General features: G+C 43.8%; 1 protein-coding gene across 1 annotated transcript in view; it reads left to right on the plus strand.

Moving 5' to 3' along the window:
• Nucleotides 1-22,244, plus strand: part of DCAF5 (DDB1 and CUL4 associated factor 5) — a 97,299-nt gene extending 75,055 nt beyond the window's left edge. Inside the window, exons 8-9 of the mRNA XM_060004345.1 lie at nt 12,061-12,188; nt 18,420-22,244. Coding sequence (XP_059860328.1) covers nt 12,061-12,188; nt 18,420-20,192 — 1,901 coding nt within the window. The 3' untranslated portion in view covers nt 20,193-22,244. The remainder of the gene's footprint in view (nt 1-12,060; nt 12,189-18,419) is intronic.
• The last annotated feature ends 2,162 nt before the right edge of the window (nt 22,245-24,406 follow it).

A 24,406-nucleotide genomic window follows, 5' to 3' on the forward strand; every position in this document is an offset into this window, starting at 1 on the left:
AGAGCCCTTCCTAACTGAGCAGAAGGTGCTGGCCATGTTCTTTCCTGAGGGCATCTATGCACAGGCTGTAGTTTGGGCTGCCATGGACAGACTCTACCAGGGTCAAAAGAAATCAGAGTTTTCGATGGCCACATGTGTTGATAGGATAGACTGGATTCTAGAGGAACCCCGAACGCATGACCAGTCTTCCCTATAGGACATTTGCTGGGTGCTGGGGTTGCCCTGGGAGCTAGGGGGCTAGGCTGGAAAGCAGAATGAAATGCCCACAGTATACAGTGCTTAGGAGACAAAGTTCCCCTAGTGGGAAGGTCCTGCTCCACAGGGCATTTTGAACCTACTTGGGAAAGGATGATAAAGAGGTAAGATTAAAACCTCCAAAGAACAGAATGTTCAGAGCAGAGAACAGAGGTTTGACAGGCTCTCCATCAAAAGTCCAAAAGGACTACACTTGAGGATGGAGCTGGGCCAGAAAGGCCGAGTGTAATATCCTACAATCTCCTGGTACGTAAGTAGGACACGAACTTCCATTAGTGGAAGAGATCTGCAACAAGCACGCCACAGGTCTTGCCTTTGAGACATTTGAAACCAGAAGTAGACTTGGGACTTCCCTGGTGGTCCAGTGGTTGAGAATCTGCCTTCTAATGCAGGGGATGCGGGTTCAGTCCCTGGTCAGGGAACTAAGATCCCACTTGCCGTGGGGCAACTAAGCCCACACGCCACAATTAAAGAGCCACCGTGCCACAACTAGAGAGAAGCCCTCGCGCCACAACGAAAGATCCTGCATGCCGCAACGAAGATCGCACGTGCCACAGCTAAGAACAGATGCAGCCAAATAAGTATTTTTAAAAAAAGAAGAAGTAGACTTATTCAACCCAGTGCTGACCTGGTTCCTTCTTATTGGATTGAGGGTGATCAGCCCCTTCTTTTCTCAAGAGTGGAATGGGTAAATGCATATGGAGGAAACAGCTTTCATCTCTCTATTAGTTTGCTAGGGCTGCCATAACAAAATCCCACAGACTGTAAACATCAGAACCATATTTTCTCACAGTTCTGGAGGCTAGATGTTCAATATCAAGGTTCTGAGAAGTTCGATTTCTCCTGAGGCCTCTCTCCTTTGGCTTGCAGATGACTGCCTCCTCATTGTGTTCTCACATGGCCTTTTCTCTGTGTACATACATCGCTGGTGTCCCTTCCTCTTCTTATGAGGACGTCAGTCTTATTGGATTAGAATCCTTCCCTTATGACTTTGTTTAACCTTAATTATCTCCTTAAAGCCCCTCTCTCCAAATAGTCACATTGGGAGTTGGGGCTTCAACATACGAATTTGCAAGAGACACAGTTCAGTCCATAGCAGTCTCCATGGTTCTTTATCCTCAATGTCCAGCATACAATAAAAAAATTATGAGACATGAAAATGTGGTCAGTAATCAAAAGAAGCCAACCCACAATATAATCTAAATATTGAAGTCAAACAGTCAGGAACTTGAAATACTGTAAATGTGATAAAGAAAATAGAAATGATGGATGGACAAAATGGATAAAAAGATGGATAATTTCAACAGAGAATTGGAATCTACCTAGAAAAAAAAATCATGTAGAACTGAAAAATATGTCTAAAACTAAGAATTTTTTGATTTGTTTAACCTTGAGAGGACAGGCTTGGTGAATAGAAGACAGGTCAATAAAAGACATTCAAACTGAAGGACGATAAGAATGGAGAATGGAAAAAGCAAAGCAGAGAGTGTAAGAGACAAGTGGGACACAGGTGATCTAACATATGAAATTGGAATCCCAGAAGGATAAGAGAGAGAAAGTGAAGCAGAGCAATATATGAAGAGATAATGACTGAAAGTTTCCAGAACAAATGAAATATGCCAATTCTCAGATTCAAGAAACTCAGTAACCAGAAGCGGAATAAATAAATACAACACACCTAGGCATATCATGTCAGACTGTTGAAAATGAAAGATAATGAGAAAAAGCCCAAAAGCAGTCTGAGAAAATGGACAAATTACCTGTAAATAAGCAACAATAAGATTGATGGTCAAATTATGGAAGCCAGAATATAGTAGAATGATATCCCTAAAGTGCTTAAAGAATTAAAACCTGCCAACCTAGAATTCTAGGGAACCTAGAATCCAGGGAAAATATCTTTCAAAATTATAGGTAAAATAGAAGACATTTTAGAAAAAAGAAATTGTAGAATTTTAATATAATCATTTAGCAGCCCTCAGTGAATTAATGCCTCTAAACATTGAGCATCTACAGCTGTTCACATCACAAAAAGAAAGACAACTAGACATTAAGAGTCTCCTGATGAAGAAACACAATGGTGCCTAAGGTCTTGCAAAATAAAATAACCCTGAATCTAATCAAACCTCAGGATCCAGCTTTCAACTTGCAGGTAGCACAGAGGACAGAGGAGTGTTCTGTACTACGTTGTGAGGATATAGGTCAAATGATCTGTGTTCTTCAACAAGTATTTACATTTTGGTGAGAAAAGGAAGGATGGACAGGAGAAAATCTATTGTATAAGAAACCCAAAAGATATATTAAAACAAAAAACAGGCAAAACTAAAGTATTTAGAAGGGAATTCCCTGGCTGTCCAGTGGTTAGGACTCCGAGTTTTCACTGCCGAAGGCCCAGGTTCGATCCCTGGTCGGGGAACTAAGATCCCACAAGCTGCACGGTGTGACCCAAGAATAAATAAATAAATAAAGTATTTAGGAATGCATACTTGGATGAATAAAATTATTTTAAAAAGCAGGGAAGCGATTAATGTGCAAGTCAGGATAATGATTTCTTTAGGGGAGGGAAGGGGTTGTAATAGGAATGAAGCATATAGAGGCCTCTGAATGGCCAGGAAAAATTCCATTTCTTGAGACCTGGGTGTTGGTTATACAGGTGTTCACGTTAAAAAACTTCATTAAGCTATACTTTTTTTTTTTTTTTTTGCGGTACGCGGGCCTCTCACTGCCGTGGCCTCTCCCGCCGCGGAGCACAGGCTCCAGACGTGCAGGCCCAGCGGCCATGGCCCACGGGCCCAGCCGCTCCGCAGCATGTGGGACCCTCCCGGACTGGGGCACGAACCCGCATCCCCCGCATCGTCAGGCGGACTCCCAACCACTGCACCACCAGGGAAGCCCCTAAACTATACTTTTTATGCTGTTTTCTGTATCCTTTTTATACTCCTTGATGAAAAAAGAAAAAAAAATCAGTGAATAAACATTGGACAAAGAATAGATCACAAAAGAAATAAAATTTTCTTAAATGAATAAAAATGAAAACATGATATCCCAGCAGAAGCATTCACATGCTGCATGTATTTAGTCCAGATCAGTGGTCTGTAGAATTTTCTGTTCGCATACATATCCCCACAATAATTTTTTTTTGAGTTATAACTTACATATATTAAAGTACACTTTTATTTAGGAATAACTTAAACCCTCTGCTAGGTTGCCCCCCATGATAGGGTGCTTGTTGCCCCAGGGCAACTCCAGTGATTAGAAAGTTCTTATATGTAGGCTCTCTATTTTTAAATGTTGGCAATTCATAGTTTTTAAAAACATTTAGAAAGGTTCAGCAAGCCAAACATAACATAAAAGGGCTAAATGTGGCCTTGAGTTCTAGCTTTGAATGCTTAGATAACGAAAAATCTGTCAGGAAATTCCTCATCTAATCTACTGCCATTTTGACTTAAACAAATCTGGAAAAGGCTGTGCTCGCTCTCTCTGTTCATGCCAGTTGAAAGTAAGATACTGAGGCAGGCTATGGGAGGAAGCTGGCTTGTTGTTATATGCCTTAATGGCATAATCAGATGACACGCAATCTGCATTTATTGAATACCTGCTGTGTGCTTCTCAGTGTGAGCCACAAGCAAGAGCATCTTTTTCTTCTCCATTCTCCTGTTCAGAAAGACTGACAGTCACTGGAGAAATTTTTTTGCTACACAAACTCTAAAGAGATGAAGTTTATTTATTATATAAACAACACAGAATTAGCCAGTTGGCTAAGTAATTCACATAGGGCTTCCTCAATCATTTCAAGATGTAAGAACTAATACCCACTGTAAAACTTCCTACCTGGAGGATTAGGCTCAATTTTTTTAGTTGATGTCAAATAATTACTCATTTCTCAAAATCTCTTTAAAAATCAGAGGAAGGAACTGGGGATTTTGCTGTAGCAAAGAAAAAGCCCATCAGAATATATTTTACACCTACGAAGTACGTAGGAAGAGCATCTGTTTCTATGTGATAATTCTGAAGATAAAATAAACAGGCTGGCCGTTATCTATAGAGCCAGTATGGTGTATGGGAAGGAGCGTTAGGCTTAAGATCATACCTGGATTCAAGTCTGCAGTACTTCCAGTAACCAAATGATTGAGTGATTCTAGGCAGGTTATATAACAGCAGTTGTCTGAGTCTCAGTTTCTTCTGTAAAATTGCTACCTCCACCCCCCGCCCTACCACCTCATATCGTGGATGACTTAACAGCCTTGGAGGCTTTCTGAAAACTAGGTGCTTTCAAATGTAAGACATTGTTGCTGCTGTGTGTAAGATCAATGCCCATAGATCCATAATTTCCAGAGCATTGCTGCCTAGTAACCTAGGTAATAGACGTAATGGGTTTACATTTGGTAGATGTTGGTGTCTTTGGAAAATATTCATACGGCCTTTTCCTTCCCTTTTCCCTAATTCTTGTTGGAAAGGACTTTAGGGTTTTCACTGATAGAATTGCTTCCCCTGAGATATGCCTCTACACTAAGACCTTACTATTTATGGAAAGAAGCATAATGTAATAGAGTTGGTAGGCCTGGGTTTAAATTCCTGATGCATTCGTCTCTTAGTTGGAGGCTTTGGAAAAATTGTTTAATCTTGCCAAACTTTCTTCATCTGTAAAATAAGAATATTAACAATGCAAACAATAACAACGGTAGTAATAATATCTGCTTTCTTAGGGATATTGTGAGGGTGCTCAGTAGCTACTAAATGTTGCTATTCCTCATTTTAAAAGCTTTCTCCCTTTTAACTTTCCTCTGAAAAACTCCTTAGAGACCAAGCCATGGTGCTCATCTGGTGCCCTCCTGAATGGTCAGTTGAGTTTTTCTTGCATGAAGGCTGCTCTTGACTCATCAGTAGTTTAAGAGGGGGGAAGTCATACGACAGTTTTTTCCCTGAATAGAGGGGAAAACATGCAGCTTCACTGCCAGGTCACTGCAGCCATCCCCCACTGACAGTAGGCTGTTGAAGTCGGCTGGAAACAGCTGTAAATGTATTTCCATGGGCCTGCATACGTGTGCCTGCTCTGTCTCTCCTCCTTTTTCTAGACATGCATTTACTCTCAGTGAGTTAGGCCTGGGCATCTGCTTTTTCCTCCCATGTAATAGGAAGAACAGCTGTTTTTAATTGGCCACAAGTAGTTGGTTGCAAACACATGTGAAGTACAGATGAAAGAAGAACTTAGTGTAATTGACTTTTTTTGTACAATTAAGCATTGCTGTCTGTGGAGCTCTTTGAGCTTTACTGACAGCACTGACTGTCCCATCTGGCTTTTCTTAACTCTTAAGTGGTTACAGGATCCCCAGGAGGCAGCCACTGCTCTCTCTGTATTGTCAGTACCCTGATTGTATTTCTCTTTATGGTTTGAAACTTGGAGCCCTGGGAGTGTTCACTAGGGCCTTTTGGAATTACTAAGAGGTTGTTTGGACAACTCTTTTAGATATGTGAGGAAAAGAAAGAGTCCCTTGCCCCTCATGGCTCCTCATTAACTCTACCAGTGGAGTCAGGAATGAAATAGATTAATTGCCTGGACAGGTACTTACCAAACCTCCTTTTGGTAGATAACAGCTTTAGCCTTCTGCTTCAAGCCTTGTTCCAGAGGAAATAATGAGATTTACTTTAATTTGTTCATTTACTGAGTATCCTTAGATAAAACATTATGCAAATCCTATGGGTGATTGAAAAATGAATACTTTCTTGCCTTCCAAGAACTTCCAATCTAAGAGGGATGAGAAAAGGGTATGTGTGTATGTGCACACTAAATTTAAAAATGGATTCCAAAGCCTATAAAAAAAGATAATTAAGGAGGGCTTGAAGAGATTCGGGGGATCAGTGAAGTTTTCATGGAACTAGCATTTCAGAGGACTGTGAAGGATAGGTAGGATCTTAGCTACTTTATTTCTCTGCTCTTAACTATAGTCAAAACACAATAAAAGAAACACACAAAATTGACAGCAGGAAGATGGAGAAAGACACTTGGGTAATCCGCATGTTGGATGGTGAAGCCCACTAATGGAGATTGGGTTCTTTCCTGCATGCTTATATTCCACAGTCTAATACACTCACACCTTTTCATTCATTCATCAGATACTTGTTGAAAATTTACCATGTACTAGGTAGAGACTGTTCTAGAGGCTTAGGATACAGCAGAACAAAAGAGCCCTGCCATCATGGAGCTTACATTCTAGCAGGGGAAACAGACAATTAACAATAGATACAGTAAATTATATAGTATGTTTAAAAGGTTAGAAGTGCTTTGGAGAAAGAAAAAATAGAGAATAAGGGGGATAGGAAGTGGTACGGGAACAGAGTTAGGGAAATGTAATTTTAGATAGGATATTCAGTATAGTCCTCACTGAGGAGGTCACATTTGAACAAAACCTCAAATTGGTGAGAGAGCCTTGCAGAAATCTGGGATAAGTGCATTTCAGGTAGAACCAGTATGAAGGTTTTGAAGTGAGAATGTGCCTGAGGGGAGAATAGTAGGGCTTAGTCATAGAGATAAATGGGGTATAGGGGTGTCCAATCATGTAGGCTTTTATTGTGAGTGACGTGGGGAGCCATTAGAGAATTTTGAGCAGAGGATTGACATGATCTGACTTATTTTAACAGCATCACTCTGACTACTGAGTTGAGGGTAGATAGTGGGAGTGGGGCTGCCAAGGGTAGAAATGAGGAGAACTAGTAGGATTCTCTCACACAGGTGAGCTGTGGTGGTGGCTTGAACCAAGGTAATAGGGGTTGAAATCTAGATATATTTTGAAAGTAAAGCCAAAAAAGGGGGAGGGGGTACTTCCCTGGTGGTCCAGTGGCTAAGACTCCACACTCCCAATGTAAGGGGCCCGGGTTCGATCCCTGGTCGGGGAACTAGATGCCACATGCATGCTGCAACTAAGAAGCCCGCATGCCGCAGCAAAGTTCCCACGTGCCGCAGCTAAAACCTGTCACAGCCTAAATAAATAAATTTTTTTTTTTTAAAGTAAAGCTATCAGGATTTCCTAATAGATTAGATTGGGGGAGAAAGGGAGAGCAGGTAGAGTTTAATATCTCTCTTAAACAACCAGGTAGAGTTGTTGAATAAACACTTTGGATGTTAGAGGTATGGAGGTCTGGAGTTCAAGAAAGACCTGGACTAGAGATAAAAATTTTTTTGATATCATATAGGTAGTATCTAAAGCCACAGACTGGATGAGAACACCAGTGACTGAGATCAGCAGTGAGTGAAGTATAGGTAGTTTAAGAGAAGAGGACCAAAAACTGAGCGCTAAGGCATTCTCATGTTAAGAAGGCAGGGAGGGGACTTCCCTGGTGGTCCAGTGGTTGAGACTCTGCACTTCCACTGCAGGGGACATGGGTTCAATCCCTGGTCGGGGAACTAAGATCCTGCATGCTGCGCTGAGTAGCCCCCCAAAAAAAAGCCAGGGAGAAGAGCCAAAAAGGGAAATCAACAAGGAGTCACCAGTGAGGTAGCAGGAAAACCAAAAGAGGGTGATCCTAGGAGGGCAGTGAAAAAAGTGTGCCAAAGGGGAGGCAATTCTGTTGAATCTTGCTAATAAGTCAAATAAGACGAGTTAGGATGGGAACTGAATTAACCATTGGATTCTTTGGTGAATATCACCAAGCCCAAGTCTTATTGCTTAGGGAAGGACTAGGTAATTACAGAGATTTGAAGTCCATTGCATCATGGCAATAACCATTGTTACCTGATTTTTTGACTTCTTTTCCTGCAAAGTAGTACCACTCCTTTATGTCCTTGCTTCCCATCTTGCCCTATCACTGTGTTCTGCAGGCTTTTGTTTGCTACTCGAGTCTAGAGCTACCAGATGAAGTTTTCCCATGCTTCCAGCATTTCCTATACCAATATCTGTCTTTTTTTTTTTTTTTTTTTTTTTTTTTTTTTTTTGCGGTACGCGGGCCTCTCACTGTTGTGGCCCCTCCCGTTGCGGAGCAACAGGCTCCGGACGCACAGGCTCAGCGGCCATGGCTCACGGGCGCAGCCACTCTGTGGCATGTGGGATCTTCCCGGACCGGGGCACAAACCCATGTCCCCTGCATCGGCAGGCGGACTCTCAACCACTACGCCACCAGGGAAGCCCGGTTATATAGTTCTTGGCAAAAATATTCCCCACCTAACTTCTTCCAACTCGATTCTCCTGTTGATGAGCAGGCTCTGGTTAGATAATGGAGGAGAGGAGGCCCCAAGGTCGTACTGGTATTGGCATCTTGACATTAGCCATTTCAGACTAAAGAAATTTATCTGGTATATACAAATCTCCAGAACTGATAAAACATCTATTCTCTAAGAATCATTGTATGTAAACTGTACAGTAGCAGCTGTATTCAATTACTTGAAACCTGGAAACCAGGAGAGGGACTATAGAGAACCTCTCTGAAGCCCATTCATTGCTATGATTCTCTGTACGCAGCCTGGGTTACCTTATACAGATGGCAGCAATACTTCCTGTACCTGTTTTCACCTTCTGTCTCTTGGCTCTATTGACTTCCTCTTCATTTTCAGATTTTCTGGGTACACATTTGGGTAGGAAGAAGGAGAAATAATTTCTTATTAAAATTGTTGCCAAGGGACTTCCCTGGTGGCGCAGTGGTTAAGAATCCGCCTGCCAGTGCAGGGGACACGGGTTTAAGCCCTGGTCTGGGAAGATCCCACATGCCGCGGAGCAGCTAAGCCCATGTGCCACAACTACTGACCCTGCACTCTAGAGCCCGCGCACCACAACTACTGAGCCTGCGTGCCTAGAGCCTTGTTGCTCCGCAACAAGAGAAGCCACCACAATGAGAAGCCCATGCACCACAATGAAGAGTAGCCCCCACTCGCCACAACTAGAGGAAGCCCGCGTGCGACAACAAATACCCAACACAACCAAAAATAAATAAATTTATTTTTTTAAAAAATTGCTGCCAAGGGCTTCCCTGGTGGCGCAGTGGCTGAGAGTCCGCCTGCCGATGCAGGGGACACGGGTTCGTGCCCCAGTCCGGGAAGATCCCACATGCTGCGGAGCGGCTGGGCCCGTGAGCCATGGCCGCTGAGCCTGCGCGTCCGGAGCCTGTGCTCCTCAACGGGAGAGGCCACAACAGTGAGAGGCCCGCGTACCGCAAAAAAAAAAAAAAAAAAAAAAAAATTGCTGCCAAGAAGAGAAACCAGATGAAGTCACAGTGCTTGAAAGAGCATTAGAAACAGTTTTTCCATGGTTTGAATTTTCAAGCATTGATACCCTTCAGTTATTCCTTAGATCTGAAAGTTATCGTAATTGTATTCTAAGTCATCTTTGACAGAAAGATTGGTTTAGTTGATAAACTTTAGTTCTCTGGTAGCTGATTCTTTAAGACATGAGACCTTCTAACTGTCCTCCTTTGGTGGTACTTATTCTAGAATTGCCCTCTCCTGAAACACTATCCATTTAACAATGGATACCTGCTTTAGTTTTACTAAGTTCCTGCTTTAGTTCAGGCATTGCACCCCAGGTTCTGGGTGTGCAAGAGATCCACTTCTACTCTCATAGACTATTCAGTGTTGGCAATGTGATGAAATGTCCTGTGCTGATACTGTAGAGCTTGCAATCACAATACCATTGGATAGAATCTTCTTCTTCCCCTCTTTTAAATTTAGGACTTAAAAAGAAAATCAACTTGTACAATGACTGCCAGAAGGATTTAGAAATCAGTTATGACCTTTTGACTCCACCCCTATTCAAACCTTTTCATCTCTTAAATGCCAGTGTTACAGAGGGAACGATATTAGGCATTACAACCAAACAGACTCTGGTTCAAATACTGGCTCTGCCATTTACTAGCTACTTGAAAGAAGTCACTGAAGTTCTCTGAGTCACTTAAATTCTTTTTCTTAGAGGCAGAAGGATTAAACAAGAGATTGGTACTAGGTTCAACCGTAAGTTTCTTTGCTAGTGACCACCCCAGCGTGGGTATGAATAGGAGTAGGATGTTGGAAACGTAGAATTCAGAAGAGATCCATGAGCAGGACTGCTACTTGTTGAATCAACCATATATAGAAAAGAAACTCACCCAAAGGAACTCCTTGGGGTGGTGAGATCACTGTATTGAGACAACTGTTTTAGATTCCCATGGATCCCTTTTCCTTAATTCTCTCAAGTTTCTTTGTACTTTGACTAGGCTCAGGTTACCTTCCCCTCCTCCCACTCCACCCTAGGAACCTAGTGCACTCAGGCTGCCTAGGGGTTCCCATCAAGGCAGCCTACCTTTAGTGCTTAAACCTTTCCTAATCCTTTGTCTCCATAAAAACACACCTATGTCCTAGTTACTTTTCTTCTCCTTTATAGTTTATTAACAAACATGATGATGTTGGGCTGAAATATGAACGGCTCTAAATACATTATCCATCCTGAATAATTCAAATATTAATAATGTCAAACATGGGGGAAAATTTAGGCAAAGGATATTTTTGTCACTCACAAAGTAGAGTAAGCACCTGGTGCTAGCCAAGTTGGCACCACCAAGGAGCAAATCAGTACAGTCTGAAACCTCTTGCTGTCATAAAAAAAAAGATATGTACATGTCAATAAAGAGGGATATCTTTCATGAGGCAGAAGAGGTGAAGGAGGAATTGTCAGGAGGCCAAAAGCAGAAGACACCTTCTGCAGAACCAGATTATTTCTGGAAAAGGGATGTTGTTCTGGCCATTTTCCCTCCAGATACTGAGATGAGAAACGTTTGGAATAAATGTTTGAACAAGGTGGAGTTGGGACTGGGATGGAGGCGTGTGGAGCTGAGATAGTGCGTGATGGTACTTTGTGCCCTAGTGGTGCCATGCTCCTGGTAGGGTCTAAGAAGGCACTCATTGCTTAAATAAATGAGCACTCATTTGTTTGTGTCTGTATGCATCACGTTTTGCCAGTTGGTGTGTACTGAGCTGTTGATGGCTGCTCAGAAGTGACCTTATTCAGAACTTGGGTGCATTTGTTCTGTGTGAGTGTGATGCCCTTACCAGTGAAGTTGAACCTTTGAGATTGTCCCGAGTTCATAAATGATGACATTTTCATCTATAAGTTCTAGGCCTCTGGTACTTTTCGCCATCATTGAAGAAGAAAGCCTACAGGATGGTCCTTAAGATACAGCTTTCCTATCAATGGCCTCCATACATGGTGTATTTAAGGCCCACACTCTCTAATTCTCAATACCTGGGCTCTGCTTATTATGAAAGTGACCCATATCTCCTTTCTTTATCCTTAGTTCTCCCTGCCATCAGAGTGAAGAAGGGATTTTCTCCATTATTTTCCCAGAGGTTTTTGTTTGTTTGCTTTGTTTGCTGTTTTCATTATAGAAAATGAGGGCAACTGGATCAGAGATTTTTTTGCGCGTTTAAGTAATTACATGCTTCTGGTTCTGCATGTCCCTGGCTCAGCTGCCACCTGTTCTCAAGCAGTTCGGTCTCATTTTGCTTATGACTGGCCTTTTTTAAGGTAACACTTGGATTCTATCTTGGGGATCAAAACCTTGAGAAATGTTTTAAGTGGCTGTGGCTTCATTGACAATGGAATTGCAGTGGGTGGGCGTGGGCAATGCTTAAAGACTAAATAAAGGCTCTTGGTAAGAGCACATATGCCGAGAGATATTTCATCTTCCTTCTTTCCATAGCAACTTTATCTGTAAGATTAAGCATTCTCCTGGTGGTATAGTTAATAAAATATCTCGGCTCTGGTTCAGAGCTGTTTGTTTGCCATTACTGGAACCTGTTTACTTCCATCTGTTTCGTCATTTGATTTTTGTTTCCTTCTGTCTTCCCAGGTGGCATTGGTAGGGTGGTCAACGGAGCCTTCATGGTGCTGAAAGGGCATCGGTCTATTGTGAACCAGGTCCGATTTAACCCCCACACCTACATGATCTGCTCTTCTGGTGTAGAAAAGATCATCAAGGTGAGGCACCTTACCCTCTTGTCCTTTTAGAGAAATTATTGCAATTCGTAAATGGAAAAAACTAAATGTATATAGGACCTCATAGCTAAACATACCGAAGGTCTATCAGAATTCTCAATTATTTTGACATATTATAAAATACGGAAAAATTGATGTTAAAGAGGGTGGTTTTAAAACCCTCCTTTCAGGGCCATTTTTAAAAATAATCACTAGATTTTGAAACTAGATACTACCTGTATGCCACTACATTTCCATGGTCTCTGATCTGGAGTCTGATGAATTCTGCTTTCCAAACCCCATCTGGTGGTAAAGAAGCTATCATCCCCAGAGTTACTCTGTGTGCACTTTTCCTTAATTGCTGTCCTCATAACTAAGTGACTACCGGAACCATAGCTAACTTGTCTCAGGACATATCAAAATATTACAACCACATGCATATCAACCACTGCATGTGGTTGTGATTGAGGCTAAACACTTGCATCAACTGCACATTGACTGAATGAACTTAACTCTGCCAAGGAATATTTTTAGAGCTTGCAACTGAGAGACCCAGCCTGGCCTGCGTCCACGGAAGGATGGCCCGCTGCCCATCACTCACATTCCAGTCGCTAGTAACCCTTTTCCACATCTGAGAAAATGAGGGTTCAGGGCAAAGGACGAATTCTTGAGGACCCTGTGATAACTTGACTATTAAATAAGGATAGATGATCTCCCCCCCTCCCCAGCAAAACATAAAACTCCTCTTTTTTTTCCCCCAAAATGACATTGAAAACCTGAGGGAAGTTTCAGGGGAAAAGTAAAAATTGATTTGTAACAAATTGGTAGTTTTCATTTTCTTTCATTCTTTAAAAAAACCCAGAAAACTATACAACTTGTATCTGAGGCAGAGGAAGCTATCAAAAATGTAATGTTGGAGTATGGGTCAATATTTTTATTTGTCCTTATTCCAACTTCCTTTATTCAGGTTTTATTGGTCCTGTGGATCAGGGCTGACTTTCAAGATTGCATACATTTATTTACCCATAAATAAACAGGGCTAGAACAGGACCTCTAGATCATTTTTACTGACTTTTCCTTTTGTAGATGATGAGGTTTAAATTGTAAATTTACTGTCTGGGGTTAATTATACAGCTAATTAGTGGTAAGGCTAGCATAGAGCCCTGTTCTTTGTTCTCCCTGGTATACTGCCACATTTACCATGCTAGCGGGAAGACAGCAGGCAGCCTGATGCCCCTGCTGGGTTTGATCATCTCAGTAGTCCTTCACTTGGGCAGTCATTGAATTGCCCCTGTCCCTTGCATTGTTTTCCCTTCTCCTTTAGCCTGTGACTCATGGGTTGGCACAGTAGCATGTCCTCTCTAGGCCCATTGACATCATTCTCTCAGGGAGCTCTGCTTGAGCATCTCCTTTAGAACAGAGATTCCTGCTTGGCTGTACACTCTGGGATGCTTCTGTGCTAAGTCTCCCCGATTATTGTTTAGTCAACCGGAGTCCTTACCCGAAAGGTCATAGGTTGGAACCTAGCCAAGTTCTCAGAGAAGAAGGAGAAGAAAATATTTTCTCTGTGAAAATATTCAGACTAAACTATGGAGCTCACTGCTTTCAGGTTCCAGTGAGGTCTGAACATTGCCTCAGCAGTAGGCATGTTTAGCCAATTAAAACCTTAAGTCAGTACAGTTAGTACCCTTGGGCAGCCCTTCGAGTCTGTCTCCCATCTGTCAAGTGAGGGCGCTAACAGTGACTTGACACCTAAGAGTGCCTTGTAAGTTACCTGTGCCTGACAATTTCTGACTATTTTAATAAAAGTCACTTTCTTGTTTGCTGTTTCTGAGAGGATCAATGGCTCAAAGACCATCATTCCACCATATTCTAGTCCAGCCTGCTTTTCTCTCTCCACCTCTCTCTCTACTCACTCCACCTTCCCCCTGACTTGTCCTTTGCTGATGCCTTTCTGGCCTGGAGGAGAAGAGTCCCTATTGTCAGGGCCAGCCTCTTCTCACCCATAACAGGTCTTCTATCCCCTTGAATTGCCCACACTTAGCAGAAAAAAGGGGGTTCATTTTGTAGTTAAACATAAGAGATAGCAAGATGGAGCAAATGCTGGCATTTTTTTCCTCAAAGACCAATATTCATTTACTCACCCTGTATTTGTGAACCATACCTACTGTCTGCAATTTGTGCCAGGCCCTGTGAGGAACACAAAGAAAGAAAGATAATGCAGGTCCCCATGGGAATTGGTGACCCAGTAGGAGAGACAAGAAATAAAGGTAATGAAAAATGCAATAAGTACATAAGAGATAGAAACAGTGCTGTGTGGGGAGGGGGAAATTTTTTTCCCCATCTGGGGTAATCTCAGTGTAGGTAATACTTGAACTAGATTTTGAAGGAAAAAGCCTGCAAAAGAAAAGAAAGGAGTAAGATGGGAGGACCATTCTAAGCAGAGAGAATGGACATTTAATTATTTCACTGAATCAATAAATATTTATTGATCACCTACTGCATTCCAGGCAGTGTGTTCATGAATAAATGCTCAGAAGCAGCAAAGTGTAGGACCAGTTTAGAAAATGATCATTTGGCCAAAGTAAAGAGCACAGAAAGGGAGGGCTGAGATGTAAGGCAGGGATGGTAGGCCAGAGGTGGGCCCAGGAAGTCTTGGAATCCGGAGTAGAGAGTGTGGAGCATCCCTGAATAACAGCTTAAGTCTCTATCTGTGTAGTTTTTCTTGGTAGGTGGGCAAATGTCTAAATTTAGTGTGATAGCACAAAGAGAGAAGAGGGCTTAAAGATGCTACATCAAGCATGTCATGGTCACCTGTGTAGATCAGAACACTTGTTACTTAAATTGCTTTCCATTTCGATGATGCTTTGAATAAGAATTGAACTGCATCCTTTTCCTCAGCAGCCTCTTGTGCTAAACTTTTCACTGGGCTTGAAGAGAAAGCTGATCATCCCTCCTGCTTTTCTCATGAACTTTGCCCCCCCATGAAGAGAAACATCTAGCCACACTTAACATGCAACAGAAAGTTGTGTTTTCATTGCTTCTCTTCTGAGTTGTTGACTTTCAGTGTAAGAAAGATAACAATTTCACAAATGTTTGAAATTGATATTTTAGGGATGAGGAAGGACTAACATAATCGGGATGGTCAGTGCTTCTGCTGTTCAAAAGTCTCTTTGAGGATGAGTCTCAGACCTTCTAGTTGAGGTATTCAGTTGCCAAACGAAGGAGGAAGCACCACAGTTATTGGTGCTTTGGTATACGTTATATCATTTTACCATTCTCATTTCTACAGTTGAGAAAGAGGTTTCCAGGATGAAGTCATTTGCTCTGGGCCATGTGAAGTGTTGAGGCTCGGGTTCCTACCTGTTCTACTAGTTCCCACAGCTCTGTGCGGCAAGTCCCTTGAGGACTGAAGACTGGCCGTCTGGGATAGGGGTTTTGTTTTGCTCTGAATCTTAGGATTGCATGAGACCCATCTAATTTCACTGTTTAGATAAGGAAGCTGAGCTTCACCCACGGTCACCAGCGAACTAGAGCTGTGTGGGAACCCACATTCAAGACTCTTGCCTCCTGATCCAGCGTTTTGTTCCATTACTCCAAGCTTCAGGAATGAAAGTCTACCTCAGCTTAATACATTCCAGAGCGCATATAAATGCCAACTTTCAGTATTTTGATTTTCATTCCTGAAGTGAAGATATAGGAGGCTGGGTAGTAGATTAAAATCTAGGCTTGTTGGATAGTTGGGCCAGCAAGAATCTCACCATTAACATTTTGTGATTCTGTTAAATTCTAAGTTTCTGGGAAGTACATATAGATTTCATATTATGCAACATGGTTAGTAACATTTTCCATTTTTAAACTGGGGGAGTGAGAACTTTAGCCCAGAATATAGACTAAGACCCCAAAACACCCTAAAGGCTTTGCCTGTTGGACCCCTCAGTCTCTCTCTTTTTTAATTAATTAATTATTTGGCTGTGCTGAGTCTTAGTTGCAGCAGGCGGGATCTTTGTTCCCACATGCGGGATCCTTAGTTGCGGCATGTGAACTCTTAGTTGCAGCATGTGGGATCTAGGTCCCTGACCAGGGATCAAACCCAGGCCCCCTGCATTGGGAGCATGGAGTTTTAGCCACTGGACCACCAGGGAAGTCCCCCCCACCTCAGTTTTTTTCTAAGCCACCAAACTTTTATTCCCAGAGACATCTGTTTGCAGAGATAGTCATTTACAGCTTGGGCCATTGCTGAAGGCCAGGTCTAAATGTTTCCCGAAAATTGAGTCTCACAAAGAATTTGAGAATTGCTTCAGGCTAAGCCTTTATTTTCTGCTACTTATTGTATGCAAACTATATTCCAGTGTTTCTTAAAAGTTGGTCCCCCCACTTACCCCTTGAGTGCTAATTAAAAGTGCAGACCCCTGGTAACCTACCCATGACTTACTGAATCAGAATCTCTAAGGGTGGGGCTCAGGAGTCAGCTTTTTTTTTTTAAGATAAAACACCTTGATTTATTTATTTATTTATTTATTTATTTTTGGCTGCGTTGGGTCTTCATTGCTGCGTGTAGGCTTCCTCTACTTGCGGCGAGCAAGTGCTACTGTTCGTTGTAGTGCTCGGGCTTCTCGTTGCGGTGGCTTCTCTTCGTTGTGGAGCACGGGCTCTAGGCGCGCGGGCTTCAGTAGTTGTGGATCGCAGGCTCTAGAGCACAGGCTCAGTACTTGTGGCACACGGGCATAGTTGCTCCATGGTGGGATCTTCCCAGACCAGGGATCAAACCCATGTCCCCTGCATTGGCAGGCAGATTCTTAACTACTGCGCCACCAGGCAAGTCCCAGGAGTCAGCATTTTAATTATTCTTCAGGTAATTCACGTGCATGCCAAAGTTTGAGAACCACTGCCTTAAAACTCCCCTGGGTAAGATTATGAAGCTGGAGATGGGAGAACGCCTGAGGAGTTGTGGGCAGGGAACAAAGTTGAAGGAGGAATGAATCTGAGTTGGGAACTGGTGAAGACACTTAGCCTAGAAGATTTCTTCAGCCCCTCTTGAACTGGGGATCCTCCAAAGAAACACTGTCTCCCAGGAGATCAAAGTAAATCACGGAAGGAAAGGGCCTCGGGAACAGGGCTTACAAGAAGGCGAATTTGTCCTTGGACAGCTTTGCCGAAACAAAGCCATTGTCTTGATAGGGGATGAGGAGCCACTGTTTTCTGGGTTGGGTGCTATCTAAATATAGACACCAGCCTGTCAAGGCAAGAAAATCATCTGGAATTTCATCTGAGTTGCCATGACTACCAGCTGATGTAACTGAGCTTCTCTGTGCTGCTCTGGACCAGTCTGGCAATCAGGTGAAGCTCATCGTTCTCATTTGCAGTGACAGCTTAATTATCTTGGATATCGTTTTTACATAACTTATTCAACTTGTAAAGTTGGGCTTTTGCATTCAGACAGACCTTAGTTTGAATCCTTTTGGCTATGCGCCCATGTCTCTGACCATGGAGTGGAAGGGTATTAAGGGATGGGTCTGTGGTCTTGGAAGGTGTGTCCTACCTATTCCTGCAGCTAACAGAAGAGTTGGGGAGCAAGCCAGCAGCTCCCTGGTTAAGAGAACCCAGATTCCTGGGTAACTGATGCCTGCACGTCCAAGAGGGAACTGCAGTGTAGGCAGCTGGCTATTCTTATCAAGCTCCAGTAAGCAATTCCCATTAGTTTAAAATAGAAATGTTGCAGTTGGGGAGAAGTAGAGTTATAGGCTGAAATATTAACTGTCGCAGAGGACTGACTGCTGGGTCTCTTTTCACTTTGGAAAAGTGGTACCTCTCCAGTCTTCTGAGAGTTTTGAACACATTGGCCAATCTTCAAGTCATCCTCTGTGCTCTGAGATTATGAAGGGGGTTATTGTAGTTTCCAAGCTACTAATAGAGGAAGCTAAAGGGAAGAGGGGTAGTGGCAGACAGGGTGTGTGTTTATCCTGGGCCTAGAGACAGGACTTGGGTCTCCTGAAACTAGGCTAATGCTGTGTCCTAGACCATGCTTTGTCCCACATTTGAATCTGGAAGCTTCCATTTTCATATGTGGCCCACATAATCCAGTCTGGATTATATTTTTAAAGTTGGTTAGCAAGTCCTGGCTCAGTGACGGGGAGGGTCTGGGGAAGCTCTGCCTTAGTGTTCTTTATGTTCGACAGCTTTAGAATACATTCTAATCAGCCCTCACTGGTTTTGTTTTCGCCTTCTGTGCAGATCTGGAGCCCATACAAGCAGCCAGGATGTACCGGAGATCTGGATGGTCGGATTGAGGATGATTCTCGCTGTCTCTATACCCACGAAGAGTACATCAGCCTTGTCCTGAACAGTGGGAGTGGCCTGTCCCACGACTACGCCAACCAGTCTGTGCAGGAAGACCCCCGGATGATGGCCTTCTTTGACTCCCTGGTGCGTCGCGAGATCGAGGGCTGGAGCTCCGACTCAGACAGCGACCTCAGCGAAAGCACCATCCTCCAGCTGCACGCAGGGGTCAGTGAGCGTTCGGGCTACACCGACTCCGAGTCCTCGGCCTCGCTGCCCCGCTCCCCTCCGCCCACAGTGGATGAGTCTGCTGACAGCGCCTTCCACCTGGGGCCCCTGCGGGTCACTGCCACAAATGTGGTGGCTTCAACTCCGCCACCGCCCACGTGCGAGGATGCCACCACTCGCCAGCAGCGCCTGTCTGCCCTGCGGCGCTACCAGGACAAACGCCTCCTGGCTCTTTCCAACGAGTCCGATTCAGAAGAGAACGCCTGTGAGGTTGAACTGGACACAGATCTCTTCCCCCGGCCACGGTCTCCCAGCCCTGAAGACGAGTCCAGCAGCTCCGGCAGCCCCAGCAGCTCCGAGGATGAGGAGGAGCTGAATGAACGGCGAGCGTCCACCCGGCAGCGGAACGCCATGCGGCGCCGGCAGAAGATGCCTCGAGAGGAGAGGCCTGGTGCCCCGACCAAGCCCACTGACACCTGCATTGGAGAAGACAACTATGATTACCCCCAGATCAAAGTAGATGACCTCTCTTCTTCCCCCACCTCCTCTCCTGAGCGGAACACGTCCACTCTGGAGATTCAGCCAAGCCGAGCATCGCCAACTTCCGACATAGAGTCAGTTGAGCGCAAGATCTATAAAGCTTACAAGTGGCTCCGCTACTCCTATATCTCCTACTCAAATAACAAAGAGGGAGAGAGCTCGCTTGTGTCTGGGGAGGCAGATGAAGGGAGAGCAGGAACCAGCCACAAAGACAACCCAGCCCCTTCTTCCAGTAAGGAAGCCTGTCTAAACACGACCATGGCCCAGAGGAGCCAGGACCTGCCCCCCGCAGGCCACAGCAAGGATGCTTTTAAAGAAGGGACTTCTGCCATAAATCCCAGCAATGGCCCAGGCCATGAGCCCAGCGGTCACCCTTGGGCTGAGGCACCAGAGGACACCTCTCAGGACACGAGTAACACTGGTGGCTCTGTAGAACACTCTTTTGAGACCAAGAAGCTCAATGGAAAGGCCCTGAGCAAGGCCCTGAGCAGCCGGGCTGAGGAGCCACCCTCCCCTCCTGTCCCCAAGGCATCTGGCTCCGCTCTCAGCAGCGGGTCTGGCAACTGTCTGAGGACCCAGTCTGATGACAGTGAGGAGAGGAGCCTCGAAACCATCTGTGCCAACCACAACAATGGGCGCTTACACCCCCGGCCCCCTCATCCCCACAGCAACGGGCAGAGCTTTGGGGAGCTGGAGGCGGTGGCCTGCTCGTCCCCAGGACGTTCGGACACTGATCATGATAACTTGTCCCTGACGGCGATGCTCCTACACAAAGATTGTTGTGGGTCTGAAATGACCTGTGAGACCCCCAGTGCTGGAACGAGAGAGGACCCCACTGACCCCCCAGACACAGACAGCAGCAGGGCTGTTCATGGCCATAGTGGCCTCAAAAGGCACCGAATCGAATTGGAAGACACAGATTCGGAGAATTCCTCCTCAGAGAAGAAATTAAAAACATGATAAATACAAAGGGAAAACAAAAAGCTACGAAAAGTAGCTTTATAAAAATTTTTAAATCCTGTTTAGTGAACACAGAGGAAAGGAAAAATAGTATTAAAGGCACATAAAACCAGGGCCTGAAGTTTTGTGTCTGATGCTGCTCCCTTCTATTCAACAATGGGTCTGATGTTTAGCTGGCCACTGGCTGTGCTGTGTTAAGAAAGGGAAACAAATCCAAGTGACTCCTTTCTAGTAAGACTTGAGCATAGTGTACCTGTGCAGATTCTGTTAAAGTAAATCCTCGTTGAGATGTTTGACTTGTTCTTGTGTGTGTGCGCTGGCATGTGTGAGCTCATTGTCTCAGACTTTTCTTTCTTTTCTCCATCAGAAAGGATCTATGGATCTGTATTTTCTGCCATCTCACCCCATTTACATGCCATAGGTGTTCTGGTCTTAATAATGAGTGCCTGCTAAATCAGGTTGTGTTGCCAGTGAGTAGTGGATTTATGCTGAAAGAATGGAGACGAGAATGGAAATAGACCTTCAGCCCACTGGCTGTGCTGGAAAGGAAAGCATGGTTCCTTTCTTAAAGAAATCTTCCATGTTTTCTCAGTAGCACTTCTTCATTGATCATTTAATGTAGACGTACTAAAAGTGGAGCGTTTTTAATGCTAATGAGAGGTTAGCACTTAAGATCAGATTTGAGAGAACATAGATAGACCCCTGATAAATTTCACTGGTTGCAAATTGAGCGATGGCGCAATACCATACTGTAGGGAGGCCATAAAATATAACTAGTTGTGGGTAACACTTTAACAAGTTAGGTGCTAGTTCCTATGAGGCACTCAGAAAGCCAGCAGGCTCTTCCTGACCGCGTGTGGTGGCATCTAGGCATATTGAAAGAAGGGGAAAGACAGCTCTCAAGAGATTTGTGCTCAGACTACTAAAGTGAATGTTATAGGTGTGTTAATGAAGAAGTATAGGAAAGGGCAGAGTATGGTACTGCCTTCATTCAGTTCAACCCAAAATGGTCAGAATTGGTGGAACTGGCGTCTTCCCTCAGGCTTGCTGTCCACAGAGACTGTGGTGTTCTGACTGGATCTTGCAGAGCAGGAGGCATCTCGAAGTAACAGATTCTTATTGAGTAGGTCTGTTAGGAGGCAGAGAGTATGGAGAGAGGAGTCACTGGCTCTGTTTCATTAAGGTAGATAAAGATTGAGAGAGGAAAAGACCAGGAGCTTTTCAGCATTGCAGTGGTGGTCACACTCACTTGGTTATTAATGAAGGCCTGTACAAGACGGGAAGACCTAGGATGACAGATACCTTGTTGGTGTGGATGTCATGAAAAGGCAGGAGAATACTGGGAAGAAATGAGGGAGAGAGAGAACACTACAACTTTCTTGAGCACAAAGGTGCTAGACAATTAGGAGACCAGCGGCACTGGCTTAGAGAGGACCTAGCATGTGACTGGTGTGGCCTCACTGATCCAGCGTTCTTTTTAGGGAAGGACCCGTCCTACTGGAACTGAGACCAAGGGGAGACAGCCTGTGGAGGATGATGACTTGGGTGAATTTAGTCACTGGGGGAAGGGGGGTTATTTATAAAGGAAGGTTGTTGATCTAAGCCAAAAGGAGATATCACCTTGCTAAGCTTTGTTAAAAGAAAGATGTGCCTGGTGTGTGTGATGTGACTTGGGTGTAAAAACATTGGCTTAGGAGAAGGAGACCAAGGAGTGTGAGTAGCAGTGGGGATGCTTACAAGTTAACAACTGTAATCTCACCGGGGAGTGGGAAAGTGATTCTGTAACCATTAGAATTACTTTAATCTGTAATCAAAACGGTTCTATGATTTGTCTTTGACTATTCACAGATAATTGTAAATTCTGGTTTTATAAGCCCAAGTCATTTTACATTTGCTTTTCCAAAATTTATTAAATTGGAATTTTTTAATCCTTTATATACAAAAAAAAAAGATATAATCACTCAGTGTGTGTTTCTCTTCCCCTTCCTAGTCAGCATTCCCCTTCCCAATCTTTTTGTTTTATATTATTTAATCTAGTCAGTAGCTAGCCACTTCTGACTTCTCTAAGGACAATCCGCATATCTTTCTGGAGAAGAAGTAAAGTTCCGCTGGGAACTAGCCACTTGGTAGTTACTGTTCCCAAATGCAGAACTTGGTCTTTTCATGTTAAGAGCCGTTATCTCATTTGGGTACTCAAAAGAGAAGTCAAAGTTCATTCTGGTTCAACTTTAGTATCCAAGAAAGACATTTTTAGCAAGGATGGCTTCCATCCTTGGGAGACATCCCAGGTTCAGCTTGCCAAGAGATGGGCCCCGCAGCATACCCACAGAAGCAGGCTGAGGAATGCTTGTCTCTGTAGCCATCCACTCTCATTTCCAGAAATCTCCTTTCTGATCATGGAGAGATCAGAAGTGGTAGTTCCTGCCACTACCACTTCCAGGGTCCCTTCGCCTAAACTTGAGACGCCAACTTTGGAGGCACATTTAATCCTCAGATTCTTCCATGATAGGTATGTTTACTAACAGGGCAGATGGCACTGATTAGGTTATGAGCTATTCAAAAGTGCCTCTTACGGTTTTTTTCCTGCATCCTGTACATAAAATTTTAAGTGGCTGGTCCAGATTTATAAAACCTTCCCTCCACTTTATTTTCCACCTGGTTTTGTAAATGATTCCCATGTCTCTAGGACAACAGGTAAATGAGTTAAATGAATAGTGGGCTTGGGGCAAAAGAAGGTTGCAACTGCGCTTGATTTACTAAGCCCGGAGTCCCTTGTTTGTCAAGGTGCCTTCCTCTGCTGAAGCCTTACCTCCTCACAAGCCCCACCTCTCTCCCGGCAACGCTAGCTCTTCTCTTGTGTATATGCAAATAAACCTATTATTCACTTCTAATGGCTTCCTCTTCTCTTCCAGGGAAGACTTGGTTGCTTAGACACCCCTCCTCCTTCGTTTCTTTCCTGTTTTAATTCTTGCCTAATTGAAAACTTGATTCAGAGCCACACTGAAGACTAGAAGAAAAACTGCGGTGCACTACATCTATGCCAATGATCATTGTCACTTCTAGGTGTTGGGACAAAGGTTACATTGGGACAACAACATTTGGAGTAGGAGGAGGTACCTAACTGGTCTCCTTCACCAGACTTAGACTCAGGATAGTGAAATCCTGGAATTGACTCTTATTAGCTGGAACTGAGGGAATGATGCAGTGAAATGACATTACAAACAGCCTCCAAAGAATTATGTTTTCTCATGTTTCCAAATATCAAGTTGCTTTTCCTGCCCTGTCCCAGACATGCATTGCAAACTTTTTTTCTTAACAGAAAGAAAAAAAAAAACCCACCTTATATATATATCCTGTCTGTAAAGCGGCCTCCTTCAGTTAACTGAAAAATTCTTGCCAGGCAAGACTCGTGAGGAAAATCTATGCTTCCAAGGGAAGACTGTCCTTCCCTTAGGACCTAAGCAAGACAATGTGCCAGCGTTGAAATACTAAGGTGAGGTAAGGCTCGGTGAGTCCAGACTTGCCCACAGCAGCAGGATAAGGGCTTCGGACAAGCTGTGTGGTTTCTCTCAGGTGGGGTATTTCAGTCTAAGTGCTCGTTTGTCCTTGAGCACTCATACTAGAGTAAAAATAACATTTAAGTGGCTTGGAAGTAAATTTGAAATTCTTCAAAGAACAGTGCTTCCCACATGCAGCAGAAGAAAAATGTATATGAGAAGAAAATCTAAGCCATCTGCACCCTGATTGCAATTCACTGTTAGTACAAAGGTGGTAAGATGCTTCTCAGAATGGAGGCTGACAGGCAAAGGTAAACTTCACTGGGGCCAGCACTAATGTGGCCAGGGACAACAGGAGGAGTTGCTCAGTTCTGTTCACTCAACAGAGTTTACTTGAGCTGTGCAGAAGGATCCTGCAGTGCTTATCTACAAGACAGTCACGTTGTAAGGAAATCGGGTATCTAGTATTTCATATTAACTAAAATTGGGAAGTGACTCTTTTCTGGAGCCCAAAGCCATGAGCTAATGGAATATTCCAGCTGAAGTACAGAATGCTAGCTTTCAAGACTCCCTGTGTCTGGCTTTGTTAGTACCTCCACCAAGGCTGGAGAAAGGCAATAAAATGCTAAGATATCTGGGTGCCAATCCAGATCCTTAAGCATGAGAGACGTTCTTGGGAACGTCTAGGGAAGCTGGCATGGAAGACATTTGGAGGGA

Source organism: Delphinus delphis, chromosome 2 (genome assembly GCF_949987515.2).
Source record: "Delphinus delphis chromosome 2, mDelDel1.2, whole genome shotgun sequence".
NCBI classification, from domain to species: domain Eukaryota; kingdom Metazoa; phylum Chordata; class Mammalia; order Artiodactyla; family Delphinidae; genus Delphinus; species Delphinus delphis.